Consider the following 25,848-nt stretch of genomic DNA (forward strand, 5'->3'; position numbering starts at 1 on the left):
GTTAATTAAAAACGTATAATCTCCTGGAGATTCCTGTCATTGAAGCCAAATTAAATATAGAAATATATGAAACACAGCCCAACATTACTCTTATAAATTGCTATAAATCCTCTTTCCTTTGCAGCAGTACATTTGGGTCCTTCTCTGAATCCAAGCAAGCTGTGGCAGGTTCAGTTCAGTTGAGCCAAGATAACAGAAACGAAAACTTTGATTTGTGAGAAAAATTAAACCAATTCAGCTGTTTGGAAGAAATGTACTTTCCAGGAGTCCAACAAGGAACAACAAATAAAGATTATTTTTCTTCTACGAAGTCATTATCATGTTAAGTAATCAAAATACTGAACAAAATAATTGCGATTGTTATTTTTGCCACAAGTATACGTTAGGGGTGCAACAATACTCGTATCGATATTGAACCGTTCGATACAGTGCTTTCGGTTCGGTACGCATATGTATCGAACAATACAAAATTTTTAATTTATTTCATCAACTTTTCTTCTGACTATGCTGTCTGTGTTGAGAGCTCAGTGGATCTGCGTTCGACTACTCCGCCTAGGCTGCACTGTCGAGCGCAGATCCACTGAGCGCAGCACAAGCTAGCGAGACAGAAGCTAAGCTCGTTGCAACATGGCAACTTCCTCAACGCTACCCGAAATTGAGCCTCCCCCACCCTCATTCAGATCTGGCGTTTGGAACTAATTTGGTTTTCATGTGAAGTATGACCCTGATGGTAAGCGAGTCATGGACAAAACTAAAACAGTATGTCGGATGTGCCACGCAATGCTCAATTACATTGGTGGGAACTAGTGCGTTAGCGCAGTTAGCTCGTTAATATGTTGACGCCGTCCAGCCCCATAAACGGGGCGATCGGCGGTAACCCGTTAACGGAGATTTGCCGTGTTGTGGCGTTAACGTCATTTTAACGATATTAACGCTGACAGCACTAGTGGGAACACAACGAATATGACTGCACATTTACGCTGACATCATCCTAGTGCAAAGACAAGTGGAAGCAGACAAAAACAACAAGCACGCATGCTACAAACTTTACCCAAGTCATTTAGACAGTCGTTAGCACATGATTCTCCTTATGGGGACCTGATATGTTTAATATGCTGCTGAGAATATACCCCTGCAATAAACTCTCTTTTCCAACAACTGAAAAAAATAAAAAAAAAATAAAAAAATAAACTCTCTTTTCCAAAGATGAGTGATTTCTCGAGCAGATAGATATTTTTTTTTTTTTAATTATTTTGTTGTTTCAGCAACATTACATTTAAAAACTGTACTTTTGAGTTAAAATATATATTTATAATTTTAATAAATGACAAATTAAAAAGGCATGAACATTTTTTTTGTATCGAAAAAATATAGAACCGTGACACCAAAGTATCGAACCGAACCGTGAATTTTGTGTATTGTTGCACCCCTGGTATACGTCCCTAAACACCAAACTCAATCTAGTCAATAGCAAACAAGCAACGTCCGATGCTACAAGAGACAATCAAAGCACATCAAGGAATCCGCTGAGCAAGCAGAAATCTGAAACTTGTGATGAAATTTGCATGGTGTCATGCCAGACTATTTCAAAAAGACCTTTTGTTTTAAATCTGCTTCAGACATTTGCTTCAGTCAGAATTAGAGCCAATAAAAACCCACATCTGGCCTCTATTAGCCACTCACATCTGTACAATACTAGAAAAATAATCAAAAGCTGAGAGGTTTTATTACAGACATATGCAATTTGACATAACACCTAATCTTGTCAGTTACTGTAAAAAAAAACCCCAAACAAACAAACCCCCCCTAAACATCACTCACACACAAAACATTTTAAAACATTGAAAAATCTCCAACAGCTGATTTGTTTTAATATCTGTCTTTCACACTGGTCAGTTTTATCAGTTGGTCTACATCCACATCTACTAATCTCAGCCATCATCTTCAGGCTTATTTAAAAAACAAAAAAAAAAAAAAACTGTTTTAACAGGATTTCTGGGCAGTCAAACTTCTTCCATCCGCACCCTGAACTGTGCGCTTTCAGCCAGAACTTTTTAAACAAGCTTTAAAAGGGTTTATCTGCACCAATCAGTGTCAAGCCACAGTGGTGTAACATGTACCCCTGATAATCTGTTCATTAAGCTATTAGACTTCTTTGTTTCTTATTTTGGATTGTGCCCAACTTAACAACAATTGTATATATCGACACATATACTGTTATAAGTTCTACACACAAACAACAGACACCTTTTAGTATCCCATACATATAATATTATATGATATTTTCAGTTAGGCTAAACTAAATGCCTTTTTGATAGCCAAGTCACAAAAGCACTCTCTAGTGTTACACCTACCTAAGAGGTCTGTCACCCCCTACAGGTGAAGTGGCGGTACTCCAGCTCTTGCGTCCTCCCTCCTCTTTGTCGTTGCTCTTTTTGCGTAGTGGCGTTGGCAGATATCCACTCTGGTTGCTCTTGTTGGGCAGGTACTGGTTAAAGGGTACGGCGGTTCGTGGCTCGCTGACAGACGTCCGTCGTGCCAGCATGTCATCCTTACGAACGTCTGGCATCTTCCGGTGAGGAGCGCCGTCAGACTCCGAGTCGCTGCCACGGCCTAATGAGACGAACAGAGACGAACAGAAGTGTTCACTGGCACCAGAGGACACATTTTTCATCAAAATGGTATTTTTTTAACCCATATGGAAGAAACAGACTATACTACATGTTATATATACATGCACTGTGTGTCTTTAGAGACTACACAGCGATGTCTCTCAAAAAGTATTTTGCATGAGAAAAACATAACCACTTTTTTTTTGCATTGGTCATGGTATGATGCTGTACATCTTGATATGATATGACAGAAACGCTGATTAAAAGTTCTGAAATTAAGCAAAATGGCAGGAACAATGCTACCTGCTCATACTGATTTCCTTTACCTTAATGCTAAGAAAAAATAAGCTAAAAACAACAAAACTCAAAGTGTGGTAGAAGTAATCAGAGACTCAGATATACTCTACAAAGCACCCAGTTCTCAGCCCATTTACACTTGTGACAAATCATGTAAACACAAGTATGTGTTATATTAAAGCCCCTTTTCAATCGCAATGTGTTCAGAAAACGATAAAAAACGACTTCATTTTAAGTATCCTACACAGCAAGAAAACTGTATCTTGCTGAGTCATTGCAAGAGAGAGACAAAGGGAGAACAAGAGGGAGACATAAGAGATTAAACCCAAAAATAAGATCAGAGGAAAAACTGTTGATTGAGGAGTCTCGTGGCAGAAAGCCCAGATTTATTTCTTTAAACCATCTTATACGCATAACAAAATTACAGTGGTCTAATAGTGTTATTATATGCAGTGCATTCTTGCCACAGAGCATAAATCAGATGCAAGCCTGTTTTTATGAAACAAAGCAGGTGACATAAATCATCACTAAATTTTCATTGTGCAGCTTGTGTTGACTAAATATTAGCACGCAGTTAGACACGGAGTAAATTCTTCCTGTGTGAATCAGGTTTTAAACATAATGTTAGCTTTGTAATATCAGTGGTAACACCTGGCTTTGCAGAAGTTCATTGCTTAAGGACTTTCCCTACTTGGGGTCCTAAATTCCTCTGTGCGATGGCCCACTGTGATCCTCTAAGAACATATAGAAGAAAGAAATGAAACTCAGTCTCATTCAGCAGGTCACATGTTTACAGTTCCAGTGATTTACTGAAGATATACCAGTCACATCCACGATTACTTGGCAATTTTTTGCAAACCATAGCCTAGATATGTTAAAACCCGCAGCAAACAGATAACTGCAGCCTTGCTTTATTCAAGGTTGCTAAAAATTCCTCTCAAAGATGTTCAGCACATGTGCTACTGTCCCCTCCCTTTGAGTGCATGTGTACTCAGACTATGACCTATAAATTTATGACTCAATGTATATATTCAGAGTACAAACCCAGAATTTTAACCAGATCTAAGTCATAAAATCTTCCCTTAGTTTTGTGGACATACACGTGGAAGCAGCTGTCATATTTGAACTTGTGAAAAGCTTCTTTTTCTTTCAAAAGGTTTTTTATGTGGTTTCAAAGATTGACAGATCAAGGTCCAAAAAAAGACTTCGAGAAATCTGCACTTCTAACAACGAAGGGTTCAATTATGGCTCTTAACCCATGCAATGGAAACATGAGGGACTCTGCCATCCAAGTCGATCCATCTTTAAGGAACAACATATGTTTTTTACAGGATGATGTGCTCCCTCTGCACATATGGTAATAGTGAAGCTTGAGAGAAAATGTATCATGGGTCAGGTCCATAGTGTACCAAGATTTTAGAAAAATACAGTGACATCAATAGTCATCATCATCATCATCATCTAGTTATACTGCATTACGAAAGAAAAAGTTACAAAGTCTAGTTCAATAACGATCGCAGTAACTGAAAAGTTGTAACCAATGTCCAAAACACCAAGTATGAAAAGACAAAATGTAAGAACAATGTGAGAAATAATTCATTCAACGATGTGTTGCTAACTAGAAATACGTAGCATTTTTTATAACTGTACAATGCAAAAAGAAAAACTAGAAGAAATAACACAAATGTACTACTATTAATACCAATAGTAGTAAATAAGTAACTAATACGTAGTATGTATTATTTCCAGTGCATGGAAGCACATCAGTTGCTGATGAAAGTGCATCATTATTACAGGTTCTGAAGAACTTCTGGTCCATACCAAGACATCCAATGAATGTGAACAAACGTCAGCTTTCTTATATTCATCTGTGAGTCCGCTATTGTCTGAGTGATTTTTATCATCAGATGGTCAGTGCGAGTGTCCATGTGGGTGTTTGTGCACATGCTTGTTTTTCTGACCACTCGAATGTGATCAGAAACACTGACCACATACACCGTACACTGCTGAGACTTTACATTATAATGCACCAACTATCCAGACATCCGAGGCACAAGCCTTCAAGGGAACTTCAAAGAAACAGGAATGACTACTGAGCTGCCGGGTCCCCAGCTATACGTGTCCGTACAAGCGTTAGTTACACTCTACATTTTAGTTTACAAATTTAACAGTTGTTGCCTTTATATAAAATGTCCATTTTCACTTCTATGCAAACTAAAATTGAAACACAAATTAAAAAAAGATTCCAAGTTTGAATACAGACAATATCATTCTTACAATCGTAAACTGTTTATGTGGCAGTATGAGAAAAAAGCTATGCTTTCAGTTTATGATGATTTTTCATTGATTATGTATGAAGCCAGGGGTCTGAAAACATAGTTTTAAAGGTCTTGTAGAAAATATCTCACCAAAGTGTCTGAAAACTATCTCAATTACATCATTCAATCATTCTTTCAAACGGCTTTTGACTGGCAGTGGGCGCTGCCCTGTAAACAGAGAAAGTGAGAAGGACAATTTTACTATAGAAGCCCACAAAAGTGCCTCATTTATCCAAACCGTATCCATCTCCACACATAGCCCAAACAAAAGGGCATTGCCAATATTGAATTTCTCGATTGAATCAAACTTCCTAATTTCTGTCAGGGTGAAGTCAGTTTTCAGTGCTGAACAGAGAAAGGGCTTTGTCTAAAGGTCAGGGCAGGGAAAACCTGCTGGAGTCAAGTTTGTATGGATGTTAACAAAAGGATTCTTTTGTCCTAGATGTACTCAAAGCCCCCTGGGTTAAAAATATCTAGTTTGTACCTGTGGGTCTCATTTGATCACTGATATTTTGATAACCAGGAATAATAAATATCACAAGATTGTGATGTTAAATATGTAGCTTTTGAAAGCATGTATGAATCACAAAGTGCTTCTGAAATAAAATAAACTTCTCAAAACTTAAAAGGAAATTCCACCACAGGTAGCGGTATGCTAAACTCCAATCTGCCTCCTCAGTTCATCAGCTATCAACTCTTCGTTCTTTTCAATCTTTGGATGATATGTAGGTGTCAGCATTTTGACAGTGTGACTAATCAGCTGTGGGTTACATGTGTCGGTGGAAAAATTGATTAGGTAATGCTTCTGTAGTATAAACAAGAGAGGTTGAAAGAATGTTTGTGGCAGCTTTGCATTCTGGTCACCCGAGGCTATTTTTAAGAAAACAGAGCCCATTTATTCCATCCAGTTTCTTTTTGCGTAATAGTGGAATACCCTTGAAAAGCTAATTTTGGGTCACTGCCGGAAAAACTTGAGTTATTGTCAGATTTGGGGGTCGTCAGGCTGGTGTTGCTTATTGTATGTTTAATTCCCACTTCAAGCATGAAGAGAACGTAGCAGTTTCTTGTGGAACTTTTAGGGATCTATTAAAAGTATATAGTGACTTGTGGGACACCCTGTATAGCGATATCTTGCCTACCTTTATTAGCAAACATGAGTAGACAGACAACAACAACAAACATTTGCCTGGTTCTCTTAACTCTTTCAAGCTGCATGGGCATGCGTGTGCATGTGGTTAACAAGATTGCTAATAAAAGGTTTTCCACCCGCCTGGCACCCCACCAAGCCTACACAGTCCATATTTTTTAAATAGACAAAATGACAGCAGGCAGTACAACCTACGTTAAACTTGAAAAAAGGTTTAAAAAAATAAAGAGAAACATGGTAAGGGGTCAACTTTCAGTAGACTGGCTAAAACTTGTTTATTGGCCCATATTTAGGATGTTTTGAATACCATCATCCTAGCACTTTTTTTAAAATAGCGAATATTGCTTCTACAACCAAAAATGAAAGCTACTTATCTACAACAATAAAGTAAACACTTAAAAAAAAAAAAAAAACAGGATACTTTGCGGATTTTTCCCTAAAGCACTATAGTTTGACTGTTGATGACAACAAGGGACAACAGTTTCCTTTTGCACTTCCCTCAAAACAAAAACATAATCAGACAGGATGCTTTTCCTCAGTTTTTCTCAGCTTTTTCCCCACATTCAGCTCAGCAATGAGAAGTACATTACACTGTGTGACGAACGCAGTAATCTCTTTTATAGTCTACCATTAAAATTTTTATACCTTCAAATCCGCAAACAGTCTAGCAATTAGAAGCTTTCAATGAAAGCATGTGGCCAGTTTGGCATTATAAAATACTCATGTGAGACCAAAATGTATTTTTAACTCAATTTCTGACATCAGCACAAAGCCACTTCAAAGGTTTTGCAGCTTATGCTGGTCTTGCAAGTGCCATGCTACCATGTCGGATGTCTTAAACTGCACATATACAGTAGTAAGCATTTTTCGTAATAAACAACAAAGCAATGTAAACACGTTGAGGGAAATCTAGAGACAAAGACAGAAATTAATGTGACAAATTTAAAAGTATACATATTTAATCTCTATTTGATGCCTTCCAAATAATTACAAAGACCATATTTTTACATATATACATACATTATATGTAACAATATCTTCTGTTCTCAAAACCAAGAGCTGTTAGTTTCATAATCCTTGACATACCAGTCAAGTGTCAGATCAAAACCACTGAAAGCTCCTTCATGAAACCACAACTCTTCCTCTTCTTTGTCTCACATACTGTATAGAGATATGTCATACCTTCCTTAGTCTTTGGTGCTGTCACTCATCTGAGTGCACACTTAAAGAAACGCATCAAAAAGCCGTAACTAAGGACAAAAGGTTCAAACATCAAGCACAGAGATACTTTTGTGCAGATGGCAATGGTATGAGGAATGGTACAAACACCTTAAGACTGCGAGCTGGGACAAGTATGATAGCTGAGACTATTTTCATTCATACTAGATTTAACTAGATAAGCAACAGAGTTAATAAAGAAATAGAGTTATAAAATAAATCTACTGCATTGTGCATTTTTAGGGGAATTAAGGACTAAGATTTCATAGAGCTTTCCCTTAATAAGCAGGGTTTAAGTGTTTCACTGTTCAAACTACAGCTTAAAGTCTCCCTGCTTACTTCTTCATAAGGACAGGATCTAATTTGTACTGTAACAAGAAGCACTTTTCAAAATTTCTAAACAAAAAGAAAGGACAAAACAGAAGCTGTGTGGCTGTTGCTGCCTTGCCAACTTCATCTTTTCATAAATTTTGAATTTTCCCTTCCAAAAAGATGAATAAATGAAATGCCTTTGGTGTTACATCACCTGCTTGTTGGAGCATATGCTAATATTACATAACTGAAATGTGTTTGAAACAAAAACAAATGTGGACAGATTTGTTATTGAAACTAGACTCTAGGATGTTTTCTGACACTGCAGATTGACGTCAGATAAGGTGAAGAACACAGAGAGCTTTAATGCGGTGCGATTGTAGCCCTTGGTCTAAGAGAGGTAACAGACACTGGAACTGAGCCCAGCCACTACTGAATTCCTTTTACAATGTACATTACCATGGCTTAAATATAACAAGAGCCATAAATTGACTTCAAAACAGTACAGAGATTATTCATGTTATTCTCTCAAACAGCCTTTGACTTGAACTGGGCGTTGTCCTGCAAAAACACAGCCAGAACAACAAGCCTTCATACAGTAGCATTCAAAGCACAATAAACCTCATTTATCTATATGTTGCATCTGTGCACCTTGCCCAACCTGCACAAAGACTTACTTCTCACTCGCAGGAAAAACAGCTATTGCTAAAACAACACAATGGCTACTGAACATATTTAACCTGCAAATTGTGATTTAAAGGGTGGCCATTGTAACCAGTCTTTCACAGTCAACTAAAACTAGCAGTTCAGTGTGAATCGAAGAGTCTATAGACTCAATTTTTTTCCTACCATCACTGCTGCCGCGGGCGACCAGGACGTCTGGTGACGGGGTTTGTCTTGAGCGTGATCCGAAGGAGTCCAGGCTGTCGAATGAATCCTCGCGCCCGTGGCGTGGCGGAGAGAGAGAGTCGCTGCGCTCAGAGTCCCAGCAGTCAATGTAGCCACTGTCCCGGATGCTGCGTTTAGGGCTCTCTGCCTCTTCTGTCTCCTGAGAATGCATACACACATTTTACAAAATGCACGAGCACAAAAAAAAGAGTGATAACAAATGGTGGAGAGTAATGAAAGTAATCAAACACCCTAAAATGAATTAGGAATTTTCGCTGCATGTTCCATCAGTCGTCACTGAAGTCCCCCAAACTTGTGTTGTTTGGCCTTTGTGTCCACTACAGCCGTCATGCTGCAAGTCTCCACTCTGCCCACATCTATTTTTCCAATAACCTCTCTCTTCTTCTACCTACATCACTCTTCATCATTTTCTCTTCACCTTAGTGACCCCTCCCTTTCTCTGTCCACAGCTTTAATGTGTTGTTGCAGCTAATGGAAGGTGGGGAAAGGCCTTTCCTGTCTACCAAAAGACTTCCTGCCCATGACCCCTCTACCATCTGTTATGCAACTCCCAAACTCTCCTAAATGTCTTTGTTATGCTTATAAAACAGGCTCTACAGCAGCAGAAGTCATGTGTGACTTGTTTCTTTCACTTTTACACAATTTAAACCAATATATTATAACTTATATACCACTATACCAGTTAAGTAAGAAAATATGCATCTCCCTCGTAACTCACCCTTTAAAACAAGCACTTAAACTAAGCTTTTTACAAAAAGTAAATAAGAGTGCAGCTGAGCTCACATTTACCTGCTTAGTGCTTTTCAATCATCAGTTTTGGTAAGGTCCAGCTTCCATTTAGTAACTGTTGGAAGTGTGGCGGGAAGTGAATAGTCACTCTGGAATTTCATGCACCTGCACATGATGAGCTTTCCTTCATTTTATCAAAGTTTTTTTTGCTTTGTGGAATTATGGCTTTGTGTTGTCCGTTTGCAACGTGTGAACATCTGGGAAAGTATTTTTGCTGAATTGGCAGCAATTTCCCAGTTTTACAGAATAGCAAAAGGACGTCACATAGTGGAATAAATTGCACAGAACTGACATCATGGCTACGAATGACGGTCACAGAGGGTGTATGCATGTATGTGTCTTGAGGGTTTGCCATTTCTAACTTTTCTCCTTTTTCTTGGGTCATTAAAAAGGTAAAAGGTAGGTTAAATTCAGTTTTCTTGACTGGAACTCGGGTGAAAATGTGTTTTCTCAGAAATGTTAGTACAGCGAACAAACACACATTTTCTGAATCTCAGTTCCAAAATAAGTGATTCTGCAGAAGCTGTGTGTCATGCCTCAGGTCACTTTGGCTGTAGAAATGAATTACTGCAGGGATCAAATATTTAATATAGCATATGGTCTCCCTACCTATTACACTTTATAGCTCTGGTTACTAAGAGAGACATAATGGGGGGGGAAAAAAGCAAGTGCTGACTATATTATCCATGTACTTGAGATTTCCATTATATTTTTATCGCTGGCATAAACATGAGCTATCCAACCTTTCGCATCTGTGACAGCAGGCCCTCAAACTCTTTCAGGTCCAACGTGGGCCCGTTGTAGGATGTACAGCTATTGGCAGCACGACCCAACCAGTAGATAGTAATTAAAACCTGAAGAAAAGAAGAAATGCAGACAAAAATCATGAAAAAATATCAGCTGATCTTTCCAATAAAAGAAAAGCATGAAACAAATTAACCTTTTAAAACTAAAGAGCTACTTGATCACATTTCAATACCAACTCAAAGCACTCTCACTTAATTCCAGTCAGCCTTACATCACCTTAAACAAATTGTACAGTCCAACAATATTAAACTTATTAATTTAGAAAAATAACATTCAAAATTAGTTTTCAAATCCTAATCGTCACTAGCAGAGAAAAAGCAGTCTGGCCAGCAGCCTCAAAGGCCACTGGCATCCCAAGTCTTCAAAATGATACCCTGGATTCACACTGTTCATTAGCCTGTCAACTCAAAATATGCTACACAGGTGTATCTCTGGTATGTTCATGCAGCAAAGCAGTCAAATAGCTATAAATAATATTGGATGCATTGAAGGAAAAAGAAAAAAAACAAAGAAAAAACTACAACAAAACACCCACTCTCTTGCTTTCACTTTTCCCTTTTTTGTAAAACAGTGCCAGCTAGTTTCCTGGTAATTGCAGCCCAGCCTCTTCCAAAGAAGTGATAAGTTAGCAAACGCAGCTGGAAGAAACACAACAACACTGAGGCACTGTTCAGACACCAAAACTGGTCACAGGCACTTCTCTTGCTGACATATAGCCACCTTTCTGTGGTCACAGTGATTTATAATTGCCTGTTAGCTAGCTTAGTGCTGAGTATATCAGTTACCCGGTCATTCTTAACTCTCTGAAACACATTAACAGCAGCTGAATGAGCAGCTGAAAGAGCCTCTACTTTTGTTTTGGCACCACTGGTTGTAACAAATGCCCCAACGTAACTGACTGTGGTTGAGGAACCAACGAACTGAAGTTCTTTTGTCAGCTAAATGTCTAAAATGTAAAATTTACACACTGACTCCGGCCAAAGGGAAATCACACAGAGCTGCACCTTTAACACTGTTGGCAAAGAGCTCCCAGCTATATTTACTGTGTCCATGTCAACGAGCTGTCCACAGGGAGCGCTTTGATAAGCAAGCTCAGCAAGGCTTAATGTGTTTATTTCAGTCATACTGTCAGTGTAAACAACTTCTGCCATTCAAGCGCAGTTGGAGGGAGTGCAAAAGAACCAGTCTGCTGATCAGAATAAGCACAAAGCTAAATGAGACCTTTTATGTGAAGCTGTGTTGGACGATGAAGATAAGTTAAACTTTTAGCCTTATTAAAGGGTGAAACATCATTGAGCTGCAACTGGGGACAGTTCCATCGATCAATCATTGACTCTAACTGTTATACAATTTTAGTTTCATAAGCCATATTTTCAGAACCACATGAGATTTTTTATCTAATATCCTGACACTACAGAGGTGAAGCTGTGACAACACAGCTGCTGAGGTTAAACTTCATTAGCTGCATACTGCAGCTCTCTCAGCAGCAGAATATGGAGTTTCTGTGTCACCACAATAGCAGATTCATGCCAACTCCCACTGGAACTGGGTCAGCACCAAATGTGTTTCACTTGCTAACTATTGTGCTGTAAACACACCCTTATCAATCCCAAACTCCACAATCACATTCCAAAACTCTGTCTGTATGATTTACACATGCAGCACTAAACCAACCAATACTTAACGAAGAGCATTCTTAAAGAATTTCAAAGGCAAACTTTAAGTACATGTCAGCGGAGTTTCGACAGTCAGGAATGAAAATAAACGACGTGACAGCAGAATAATGCATAGCGTCACACATGCTTTGCCTTGTCAATTTCAGCAGCTGCCTGTCAGTGCACACGTGGACAGACCTGTCAAGGAAGTTCCACTGGAAAACAACATTCACCTTTTTGGTTCATGTGCAAACACACTTAAAGTCACACACTGCAGGGTCATGAACGAAGCCAAAATTCCACCTATTATGTCAGGACCTCAGCACTATCCAGTGCATGCAGACATGCATACAGATACAGATTTTGTTTTGTTACCTCACAGTCATCACTATGCATAATCAGGCCTTCTTCTTCACACCTTTACCTGCTAAATAACAGTCTCATGAACACAGCAGATTCAGCAGTACCTTATCCAGGCATACCTCTTTTAAAAATGGTAACGTCCCATCTGCTGTTTGCTAAACAACACCTTTGTCATCACATCAGCAAATTCCTCTCGATGCAGTTTCGTCACCACTCAATATTTGATGTGTTGCAGAGACAGCTGCTGTCAAATCCTAGTCCTTAGTCCTGAATCTACAGAACATCACAGCAGAAGGTTCCTTGCAAAAGTGTTGGCTGCTGGGAATATGTTAGCCATTTGCCACCGCTGCAAATGCTGGAGTCCCCCATGTTTAGTCAGCTAAATGAGCTAACAGGCCTGACCAGTGCTGCAGCTCGACACATTAACTTGTACAGTGCACAGCAGCATCACAGAGAGAGGAGGGGAGGACAGAGACATAGCGAGAGAGAGAGCGCGAGTAGAACTGCTTTGACTGCAGAGTAGGCAGGGCCAGCATTGTGTGTTCTACTTCTTAAAGCGGCATTATTAGAAAAAGGATAGGAAGGTGCTGATTTGAGCAGACAGTGACTATAACGGGCTTCTAAATAATTAAAAGGCTGTAAGAGAGGCAAGAATAAAGACGCCTGAAATCAATCTAGACTCACAGAATATGTAGAAATAGTTGACTTCGAAGGTGCAAGAAAACACTAAGCAAAAAATATGAAAACCCAACATACCATCTAAAACAAACAAAGTAAGATGCATGAACAGATGCACATAAATAGGGTAAAGTGGAAAGGTAATAAAGGATAATACAGACAGAATAGAAACTAGATATTTAACACCATTTCATAGTAAGAGTTGTGTCAAGGTACTTTATGTAAAGGTAAATGCCCCACAATATAGAGAAAGAACCCCAGTGATCCAGGCCCAGGGACAAGAACGTAGAAAAGAGGAACAACTTTTTAACAGGAAAACACAGAGGTGGTTCACGGATTAGTAAGAGCCATTGAAATCATGGATAGTGAAAGTAAAAAGAGAAACACAGCACCAGAATAACACTTTCTTTCCAAACATGTATTTAGCACACAAACAAATTATCCCACTGTAACCTGACAGTATCACTTACATTCTTGAGCTTTCGACTGCCGTCACTTCCCCTGGAGAATGAAACACAGAGAGAGACAGACAGAGGAGGTAGTGAGACTTCTGGTTCTATTCAGTGAAGTGCCTTACATAAAGATAACAGCAGACAACTTCAAGATGTGCCATCTCCCACATATCTATGTGAAACAGCAGAAAAAACTAAACTTTGTGAAATATAAGAATCTGCAGTGACTGTAGCCCACGCACAGAAAGCTAACATTTTGGCAAAACCTTTCGTTAACAGTCTTAGCAACTGAATAACTGCTGAAATAGAAAGGAAAGAAACACTGAAATTTAAAATGGTAAGTCCAGAATTCACAACGAGAAATACTTTTGTAGTAGATAGAAGAGACACGTGCTATAGTGGTAGCCTAGTGAGTTGACTGCCAACTGATCTCTGGGAGGTGGAGCGTCTCCACGGCGGAGGCCACTTAGCACCACAGACGCTGCCAAAATGAAATGATGTGAATCTTGCGGATTACCACGTGAGCTATAAATGGGAAGTGGAATGAAGCGATTGTAAACCTGACTAAAATGCACTCATGTTGTAGAAATACAAATTTCTAGGCTGAGAGGTGAAAAACAAAGACAGAGAAAACAAAGGCTAAAACACAGAGACATACAGGAAGTGTGAGACTTTGTTTTCTTAAATAGTCTCAATCACATAAAATCCACAATCTGCCTTTTCTTAAGCTGTGAAAGACACGTGAAGCCTGATGAATGGCCAAAAAAAACAAAAAACAAAAAAAAACAGGCAACAAAAACATTTAAAGTATTCTTAAACTAGAGTTGATTGCAATTATGTCCTGCCACAATCTTTGTACCTGGATCAGCGCAGCATGAGAGGATCACAGGATCAATAAATTGTTAAAATTGATACTTGATTAAACATTAGCGACTTGGAAAAAGCCAGAATAGTTATTATATCTTAGTAGCAACGTCAATAAAAATAACTAATGTATATCATATCAGCATAAGGTCATTTCACAACATTTTACTTTTTTTTTTTTAAATATCTTTATGGACAATGTATAAAAGGTCAACTTAAAAAACAATTAATTATGGGAAACTCATATTTAGCTTAAATGTTACAGTTTTTTAAAATTAAGAATAATAACCTTTAATTTGGAAAAAAAAAAGCATAATGGATGGGAGGGATACCAGGAAACTATGTATAGCCAAGAGGTGAACACGGATTAGACTGGAATTATCTTTTGCTGGGCTGCTTATAGGCAAATGTTCAATGTGAGTTCAACCAGAGATGCTTGTGCGCTTCATCTTTTCATGTAGTACACTTGTTTTCATCTACAGTACATTTCCCAAGACTCCAAAGACTGCTGAACCAACCCATTTGTTTGATGTATAAATGCACACAACATTTTTCTTTTTTTTATTTGGTGCCTTCGTAAACATCTTTACGAAGGCTCTCAGCTTAACATGTCCTTATTATATATATATATATACACACACATTGTACTTCCAGGGATTCAAAAAGAAAAGATAAACAAGGACACTAAATAGCTTATCTTGTACTTATATACAGGATTTTCTTATGTGGGGATTTCAATGTTACAGGTACAGAACACAACTATTTTATGCCAGAATTCATACAACACATCCTGAGACTCTGCTTAACTTAGGCCAACTCATTCAACATGCAAGTGACACTCAAAGTTGGGCTTTGAATGGCAGCAGGTACATGAGAAACAAATAAAGGTGGAGAAGGTGAAATGAGCTTGAGAGCATGAACAGCAACCCCTCCCTCATCATCCTCTCATTCTGTCAGTTGACTAAATAAACATGGAGACAAGTACCTTTTCTCTGCTGTTAGCTAGTAAGTGCACAATCAAAGGACAAATACACATTCCACAAGGTATTAGATCATATTAAGAGGCCCAAGCTAATGTAAACAGCTCTCATAGTCTTACATTTTTTTCCTGCATGTTTGTCTTTGTCGTTTAAATGACAAAATGTATTTAATGTAAAGGCTAAAAACAGATAAACTAGTAATGATATTGCTGCTTATTCTTTTCTCTTACATATGTCAAATGTATATTAAGCATGGGTATATACAGTAGTTTAATATCAAATTTGTAAAAACTGATATAAAGTAACTTATGGCTGAAAAAACAAACATTTGAAAACGCCTTTAAAAATTGGCTAGCTAGTCATTTCTGAAAAAATTATCTCACGTGATTAGATTTTATAATCTGGCTTTGAAAGTCATAATTTATTATTTACACTATATTTTTTTTGTTAAACATAACTACCAAGACATTTCCCTCTATTAGCTCTATGTTATGTGATGATAGTAACATTATTCTTTCTGCTTATGAGTTAATGTTTATTTATTTTTGATGAAAGCATTAAATGGTTTCCATAATACTGCCAGTGGCATTAACTTAGCCATAATCAGTATATTTACGGATAATGCAACTGAGGTAAAGATTTAACCTGTGTTTTATATTTTACAGCATTTCAAAATTTTCTGTGAAATCCACTAGACTGCTGAACAGAAACACAGCTGTCATCTCCTCTCATCTCCACTACCTGGCAAACCATTGCTTATCCTGGAAAATGAGCCATGACCATCAACAGGAACAGTAGATATTCTATTCCTCAGCTCACAGTGCACTACAATCTGTTTGTCTGAGCCCTAGCTGTCCGAAGTTTTCTAGAAGAGTAAAGGTGTAGGAAATAACCTTCTATATGTGAGAGAGTTACATAAGCACCAGATGAAGTGCAGGGCTACTTGAACAATGAAAGCAAAGTTCAATTTTAACATGTCAATAGAAGCAATGGTGTATTGAGTAAATATGAATCCAGATTGCATCATTTTTAATATACTACTGCCTGCATGTTTTTGGAGATGCTATTAAACAATCAATGACAGAAAGAGAAAAAAAAAAAAAAATCACCCTGTGGCATATTAGGTACAGGCTCACTATGAATGCTAATGAGTCGCCCAACTTAATTGTGTTGTTACCCAAGGCTCTATCCTGAGCCCCTGTTCTTTGTTTCGATATATACCTACATTTTTCTTTTTTATCACATCACTCAAGACCAGTTGTAAACAGTGTTATGAAAATGACACAATTATATGTCCCTCTTCATCTAACAATCTTGATTGGCAATATTAGACCTTTCTTACATTAACTAAATTATTATACTTGTAGATATGTGCACATGCTGAATCAAGAATAAATAAACAGAGACGCAAACAAAATAGAGATGCATTGCCCCATCTCCAAAAGCACCTTTAAAACCCTTCTGTGAATGAAACCTTGGTAATACACAGCCAGCAGACAGTGCATGCCAAAGACAGTGAAACACCCACATATTCACACAAACACATATACAGTATGAAAAGCTAGATGCAGTTGGCTTTGTTACCAAGCAACAAAGTAGGAGTCATGGTTCAGTGTGTGATGCACACCCTTGTGTTTTATTTGGACAGAGACCAATTGTGTCTCACAGATATGTCATTGTTGCTTCACTGGCACAGGCTCATGCAAACTTCCATTGACTCCCGTCTACTTATTTGTGTTTCAGTGAACTGCTTGATTGTCTGATGCAGAGAATGACAGACGGGTTACTGACAAAGTGAGACAAAGAAATGCACAACCAGTGTTTGAGACAAGCAGGCTAAAAGTGTTCACCATCACCATCTAGTGATATAGAGCATTTCCAACAAAGAATTTTAGGAAATACAGTTTTTTTTGTCTTTTTTGTTTGAAAATTTAAACCTCAATTTAAATGTGATAAGAATAATTAAAAAAAAAAAAAAAAGTTTAAACAACTGTCCTATAACAACAGAGAAAAATATCTCCAAAGGTAAATGTGGAGATATTTACCTTCTGAAGCAGAGAAACATTTAGGAAAATTCCATTCACCAAAGCTTCACTTTACTATGAAATAACAGCACCCTCACTGTTTTGTAGAGAGATAAAAGTTAGAGTCTTGTGTAAATAAATGTCAAAGCTATAAATAATTTAAAGCTCACATTAGTAAGTATTATTTCAAAACTGTCACCTTTAGTTAGTGCCACAGTAACAGTGTCAACAGAGCGCAAAAAGCAGTAAATTCTAAGACATTCACAAACTAAGCAAACTGATTAAAATTCATCAACTAACTTTTAGGTTCTTTTTTGTCATCCGTGTATCTATGTTTTACCATCTGGAAAGCATCACATTAGACTTTTCTACATACAGTATATATGGTCAAATCTACACAGTCAACGCCGCAGGACTCAACTTGTTCAAATGGTAGATATTATCTGTGGAACATAACTCAAGTGGTCGAGTCTTACTTGGTCGTGGGGCGTGTTGATGTGTCCTGCAGGTCTCCAGGGTCAAAGAGCTGGGAGCCCTTCAGTCCTAACTCCTCACAGCCACGCAAAAACACACTGAGGTTGTCCTGTAGAGCGAAAACACAATTTCATTGGGATAAATACTAGGAGACAGAAAGAAAAGCTACATCAGATAAACCATGCAAGACCTCAACTAATATACACTTTCTATTATAATTACAGAATTTTATTATTCTATTATTCTATTCTAAATGCAAACTCTGCAAGAAGGACCATATCATTTAACATGAATATACACTGAACTACTCGAAACATGCGAGTCACACAGATGAGACAGATCACTTATTGACTTAAACATTTAAATCAACATGTTGCCTTGCTCATTATTTCATCAAATCAAAGTTCATCTAAAAAAATAAAGGGAATGAATATACAAACCAATATTAACTGCTAAAAGTGATTCTGTTGACACAGTTCTAGCCCTTCTGAGTATGTCTACTTCATTTATTTTCATTGGCGTAGTAATCCCCCCCCCACCCCAATTTTATATTTTCTTTTCGATTAAATAGACTGAACTCCTGGTAGAAACATCTTTGCACACTAACAGCTAAAGAGAGAAAATGTCAACATTCTCTTAAATTATCCCACATGAACCATGTCCCACAAACATTTCCAAGGTCTCTGTCAGCCAAACAAACTGAAATGACCAGATACTTTCTTTCCTGCACAGAAACACACACAAACAAGGAGTCTCGCCATAAAAATCAGGATACCTGCTCAACAGAAATGTGACACCATCAGGTTTTGTGCCCAGCTTTCGTACATCTCATCTCTCAGATTACTCCAGCTTTCGCTCTTGACGGGTTCCTCTGTTCAAATATTTCCTGCTTCTTGTTTATCGGCTTCTTCTCGAATCCTTCCTTCCTTCTCTCCTCAATGTTTTACTCTGCCCATCGTCTTAGTCCTTCTCCCTCACTCTCCTTTGCTCTCTGACAAACTCTTTGTTGGACGCAACCTGAGCCAGGCTCTCCTCTCCAGTTCCCAGGTTCTCCCGCTCTCTTTGTTTCTATGTCTCTCAGTCTTTCAGAGGGCCACAACCTAAACTCTTTTCTCCCTTTCTCTCTCAGGGTGTCACCATTTCCTCTCCACCCCAATTGTCCCAAACACAGTCTCTCCCTCTCACATGCCAAACACAAGCACACTGTGCTTGTATACATGCGCTTGCACAAAATGCTGCTTTAAATAAACTCTTTTTGGAATATTCAGACACATAAAAGTTGGAGTGTTATTTATATGTACACACTACCAAGTATAAAATTAAAAAAACAAAAAACCTGGGTAAACCATGCATGGGTACAATGACAAACATGCACACTTGCATGCACTTGTTCTCACGATCCTTTTCCAACTGTAGCAAACTACCCCTCCAAATCCACCCTGCACCTTCCTGTGTTTTTGGGACAGTGCCATCTCTGCTCTCCTGGTGAGGCAACCCCACCCAAAGATATACACACTTATGCTAGGATATCTCTCTAACAGGATCAGCAAGGTCTTTTTGAGAAATTTTACTTCTGAAATGACACACCTGCCGCAGGATTAAGCCGATCATGGTCATATTAAAACTTCAAAACAAAGGGTTTTCACATCAGCTGCATTCGATTAATACTAGTATTTATTTTCCAGATAGTAGAAATGAGTTAACACTTGGAACAAGGAATCATCCAACTCACAAAGGAGGAGGATTAGAATTTTTGTGAAACATACTCTAAGAATATGATCATCATACTGATGTAACACAGGGAAGGCAACATGGTTTATTTTTCCCACACAAAAACTTGGATCAAATAATATCTTTAAGCAGACATAATGAGTCTACTTTGAGCTGTTGCCCAACATCTGAAATTGCAGAAAGTTGAATATGAGACCAAATACAATACAGATCTTTAAAAAAAAAACAAAAAACTAAGAAGCATACATAGATATGATTAATTATCACCTTTACAATAATTAACAATGACAAACATTGTAATATCCTTTGCTAGATTTAGATATGATAAGCTGAGCTGAATAAACAATGATTGCATTATCCAACTCAAGTAAATCACAAGATAAACTGTTGCATAGACACAAAAAGCATTGCAAACAAAGGAAGTGTACAACTACTTGACTAGATGTTGCTGTGCTTGCAAGTTGGCAGCATAGAAAGTGGCTAAAATAATTATCAACATTTTACCCATGTACTTTCAGGTTGACAGTTGGTTCTGCAATGTTTTTATAGAGCTGCAGCCAGAGCAGAGAGCTCACTTGCTCACAAACAAGATGGAAAAAAGACAGCTCAGAAAAATCACAGCAGTTATGCATTATTTTTGTAGGCTGTATCACCCTAAACTGCTGAATGACCCTTTGACTAGAGGAATGCATAATCACATTTTTCACAGGTGTGTGTTAACCTATAAGCAAAGATAATGGCTGCTGCAAGCACTGCTTATGGTACTCCCACTTGGCAAGTAAACTGTAGATTTGTGACTTCAATGTTGTGCATAACACAAAGTAACACACATTTCTGCTGCAGGTGAAATGTTTTGGTTACAGAATAATGCAATTAATGATTTAACCTGGTTGGTAAATACAGACACATACATACACAGTATTTCTATAAACCGTGGCTCATCTTGTCAATTATCTATCTATAGTCCATCCATCTATAGTCAGGGGCAGCAGGGGATATGGTAGTGTGAAAGAGGAACTTAATCTTGTTTCCAATTAAGCAGTTTCATCCCACATTTTCTCTGTTTAGTTCTAACATCATGTAGTCTGGAACCAGACTAACAATAACAAAAGGGGATTTATCCGGCTCATTTGTTAGCAACTAACATGATAGATAAAGCGGTAATTTAGTGGGTATTTGGAAAGAGTGTGTGAGTGCGTTTTTAAGGAAGGGAGTATAACTTTGTTCTGATATGCAGGTCCTTGCCACAGGAAACTGGGTGTCTACCACAAAGAAATGACTGACAGCTGAATGTGTTTGGAGGAGGACTTGATGTCTGGAGGTAGACTCAGAAATAAAGCCCCTGTCCACTCTGTCCATTCTCAAAATCTCAGCATTGTGGTGAAATTAGCATGAATTAGAATGGAATGTAAATTAATTTTACAAACATCAGAACATATGTTCTTTAGCTAACACATTGGTCACATATTCCGAGACGTAAAGGTCAAATTAGTTTTATATGTTTGGATTTCTTCAGACTTAACCTTCACTGGAATTTGATTAATGTCCTAATTAGAACAACAACTTTCTCAGGGAAGCAGGTCAGAGTTTAAGGCCTGATGTTGGACAATTGTTTTTGTCCCTTTCAAGAAAAACACTGCAAAAGACTTGGTAAGCCACCCACAGATCACCTCAGATATCCAAATATGAAATGGATTTTTCAGAGCTATCAGTCATATAAATTATTCTAACGGTGCAAAGTTTAATATGGCTCAATTTTTACTGCAGTGGTGAATCAGGTTTACAGATATTCTAATGACAACAGGATAATTAATTTTGCTTCAAACTGAAAAAAAAGTCTTCAACTTGATCAAGATGAAATTTTGAGTTGACAGCAAACACTTTTATATTTTTTCAAAAATGAGTCATAGAATTTTTAAAATTGATATGCAAAATATGTAAAGTTCAAATTGGAAGGCATTTATGTAACATACCAGTGTTTATTATTAAAAATAATATAAAACACTTGATCTAATAAATGTCATGTCTAATGAAACACCTATTCAAGCAGATTAATTACTACTATTCATATTAATTAATTACCACTACTCATCTTGCCAGGAGATCACCGTTGCATGTCTATTAACACACTATAAGACATGAGCATGCCAGTCAACCCAGAGATGCCTGGGATAAGAATCTGCCACAACCAGCGAACACTGACCTATACAGCTCGACCTGCCAAAACACTGAGGTAGCTGCTGTGATTATAAAACAGCCTAAACTCCACAGAGACTCGTTTTCGCATTAGCCCCCAAACAGGAAGAGGAAGGGGGAGTAGGCTATGTTTTATTACGATGGTCCAGATAACAGCAGACCTCTTGTTTATGTATTTCTCACCTCACTAATCAAAGCCAAGAGGAAGAAAAATCCCTGCAAGGCCACAGGAACTTAAAAGCTATGAAACTTTGTAAGTATAACGAGTCACTTTATTCAGAACATCCAGCCGCTTTTTTTGTTTTCTTGTTTCAACTTTTATTATATATTATCCTCTAGCTACTAGTATAAACAGGCAGTCAATGGGTTACTGATTGTCCCTTTGAGCTAATTAGTAATGGTTGTGCTGTGTTTTTTGACCTTTAAGTGTCTACACCTGAGGCTAATTAGATTTCTTTTTATTTATAACTTTGGGACATGGAGTAGCCACTAGTGGACACAGTGATGCAACAGTTCTAGCTATAGCATCACCATGCCACCAGAGATACACTATGTGGACAAAAGTAATGGGCAACACCTCTTTAGCTGTTTGTACAAACAGTCTCAATTAGAGCCTGCTATTGAAACTCCTTCTTCTAAGTATTCCACAATAAACTACGAGTTATGTTATTGCAAAGTGGAAGTGTTTAGGAACCACAGAAACTCAGCCATGAAGTGAGCAGCTTCTGCGGGTGTTTTATGTGAGTGTCCTGGTATTTATAATGAACCGTGTAAACGGTCATAAATAGATTAATAACCATAAAATCTTCAGATTACAGATTGTGGTTTATATCATCAAAAAGGCGTCAAATAAGCTTAAAAATGCTCATTTATAATATCCCTTGTGTTACAGCTTTTTTTCCTGTTCACTGTTGAGAAAAATAAGACAGGAAATGAAAAGTAAAAACTCCATCATCAGATACTGTTGGTTTGATGCTCAGCAGAAAAGCATCTTTGGACCCTGAAAAAAACAACCATGAGCTGAGTGGATAAAATATATCTACTCTGCTGAAGTAATGCAACAATGATCCAAGTACAAAGGTTTGAAAAGTCAATTACTTTATGGTAGAAAACATATAGTGAAGACAGTGTAATTATCCAACGCTCTTTAAAAGTCAGAGCACTCAATGGCGGCTATTAGTGGCACAGTGAGACAAGAGCAGCCATTCTGCCCCAACCACGGCCTCCATCCCTCATCTGTGATGTTGTGATCTAAATAATTACATATTTTTTGTTGCTGAAGTACCAGAACTTCTGCTCTAAACTGCTATCATAGACAATCATCACATTTAATTCAGAAATTCCATTTTATTAAGGAAACATTCTGCCAGAGTAGTTTTCTTTGCTAAAACACATCAGTGTAAAGTACAGTTAAATAACTGATGATGCAAAGCTTTCACAATGACACAAAACAGGGCAAAGCATCAGTTGTTTTCTTATCAATACAAGAATAGACTGCCTATTTCTTAAATACAGTGATATTTGCCAAAGGATCAAAATAAGTCATATGCATTTTCAGAATGACTAATAAAATATAGTTTTAATTGTCACTTTTTTAAAACTTTTACTTCTTGGTGTTCTATGTTTACAAAAAAAGGTGTTAAATTAAACGTGAATATGAAAAAAATTACAAAGACAGCCTGAAGTTATACACTGACAAGCTATTCATGAAGGGAAGAGAGATGGAAGTACATGCTATCAACTTTCACTGTGACTATGTTTACATGCGAGTGCTGGTCCTGAAAGGCCACTTCATCCAGATTAAGGTCTAAGGTCGTTATGAAAGAACTCTACTGTATTGCACTGTACTCAGCTGGAAAGTATCAGTGTCCGGATCAACTTCAATTCACAGAATCTCATTCAAAGCAAGACCCAAACTTGGGATTCTTCAGTAAAACCACAGACAACAATGATGAACTTCCATGTGAGGTTTTGGGAGCAGGAATAGGTTTCTATCATCTACATCTTTGAAAAATCCTTTTGGTTTTGATGCACCTCACCAATAATAATGTTGAGGCAGTAAATGACTTTGGGACATATAAAATCCTCAAGTGGATTTTTTGTGTTCCTGCAGTGATCCAGTATATTTCATAGCCAAGGGCTCTCAAGATTATCTGGTTCACTGCAGAACTGTACAATAAGTAAGCTTTTAAGTGCTGAGTGTTACACGCGACTGCTAATGCACACTTTGCCTGTTGTGCACCACAGCAACAAACATAATCACCATCTTAATACAAACCAAAGAAACAACTTAATGTAACATAAACTTCATCTAATTCACATCCATAACTTTAGGATACTGAATTCTACTACTACTGCTACTCAACAACTTTTGAAAAGCAGACTTAACAACACGTTTTTCCCTGAGAGATTGTATCAGCTCACCCAAATTCCACAATGACACAACAGTACTTGGGCGAGGGAGAGGGGTGATGAATGGAAGAAAAGCCATTTTCTTACAAGCTGTTATTTTACGGAAAATGTGTTTCATATCTTTACTTTAATCAGCAAAGTGGGTGGCAGAGTGTTTAGTGGTAACTGTGGCCTACCCCAGCTTCCTCTTGAAACATATGGAAAAAAGTGATGTATGAATGTATAATTAAATGTGGCCTGTAGTCTAAAGACTTTGAATATGACAGCAAGTTTTGATATTAGACAGCTTTGAATCATAGTATGACAGTGTGACAATGAAAGAAAAAGGAGCAAACAATAAAATGGTTAAAATATTCAAGAATAACATCTCATCTTCAGTTTTGGTTAAAATGCTGTAAAGCAGTCTAAAGAATGATTCCAAAACACTTACTAGGCCAGCAATCGGTGTTGGAAGTCTGTTGATTTTCTTCACCAGTCCAGGTCTAATTGAGCTCAGCAACCTGACAAAAGACGCATAAAAAAGAAGAGTTGTGGCTTTAAAACTTCTTTTAATGACAAGTTGACTTCAATACTTCAAAGCATGCATTTCAAAGTTGAAACGTCGCTAGAGAAGAATGAAATAACTGCAGGCAAAATACATGAATAGGTTTAAACTGTGGGTGTCTCTACAGAGAAAAGAAAGGGGAATCTAAAGGGATAAAGAAACATTTCTAAAACTCCCCTGTGGCGTCTGGAACGTCTATAACGACGACGCATCCTAAATCACAGTGGAGAATCGTTTCTGCTCCTTTCACCCACTGGGACCTGTTAACTAGTTCCAGTAAATGTTATATCACAGGGAAGCACACATGAGTAGGTTTGTCTTGGTGCTGTCATCTCTCATCAGACCCACGCCGATGCGAAAACTTTTTGGCGGGAAGTGTACAGTACATTGCATTCCTCAAACTCTGCCCGCTTATCAGCCATGAACAAGCAGTTTCAGCATTCCCGCCTCTCTCTCCCTTCCTCTCTGTCTCCAGTTTCATCTTTTGTGCGTGTTTTCATCAGAGGAAGCGGTGTAATGATTCTCCTCTAAAAAGGAAAAATCCGCCCTTGGATACGAGGTATTAGATATCAACGGTCTTATGGTGTTCATAGTATTTCAGCAGGTATTTTGAGATGAAGTGCTGTAATTTACCTTTTCAGTGAACTCTCTTTCCCTCAGCATGCCTCATGTACTCCTACGTTAAGTTGAAGATTTCCTGCTACACTGTATATTTCCAAGAATAATTCTGAACAACCCCAGGAGAAGGCAGTTCTTAATCCTACCTACATGCCAATATATTAAGATGTGTAGGTGGGGAGAATGAGTAATGGCATCAGAGAAGACAATATTTTCACTCTGAAAATTGCCTGGAATGTGAATGTTTGTCTGCTTTTTTAAAATGTAAGACTTTGTTTATAAACATGTTTTGGGGGAAATGGTTTTCAAATCCCACTGTGGCTTTGATGGAATTATTCAAACTTATATGCTGGGAAAAGAGGCCCACTTGTGTCTCCTGAAAATTTCACTTTCAGCCATTAACATGGTTGAACTGTGAGAGACATGTCATCTATTATCAAAACAAAGG

General features: G+C 37.8%; 1 protein-coding gene across 10 annotated transcripts in view; it reads right to left on the reverse strand.

Annotated features, from left to right (window-relative positions):
* The window catches only part of LOC120720582 (LIM and calponin homology domains-containing protein 1-like), an 84,113-nt gene that overhangs the window by 23,129 nt on the left and 35,136 nt on the right, over positions 1-25,848 (reverse strand). For 9 of the 10 annotated variants that reach the window (XM_040010309.1, XM_040010305.1, XM_040010307.1 and 6 more), the window contains exons 3-8: positions 24,669-24,738; positions 17,902-18,008; positions 13,576-13,606; positions 10,346-10,456; positions 8,754-8,952; positions 2,355-2,613 (exon numbers count right to left, since the gene is read on the reverse strand). In XM_040010309.1, coding sequence (XP_039866243.1) covers positions 2,355-2,613; positions 8,754-8,952; positions 10,346-10,456; positions 13,576-13,606; positions 17,902-18,008; positions 24,669-24,738 — 777 coding nt within the window. The other variant, XM_040010314.1, reaches the window with a different exon arrangement.

Source organism: Simochromis diagramma, unplaced genomic scaffold (assembly GCF_900408965.1).
Source record: "Simochromis diagramma unplaced genomic scaffold, fSimDia1.1 OVJJ01000585.1, whole genome shotgun sequence".
Lineage (NCBI taxonomy): Eukaryota > Metazoa > Chordata > Actinopteri > Cichliformes > Cichlidae > Simochromis > Simochromis diagramma.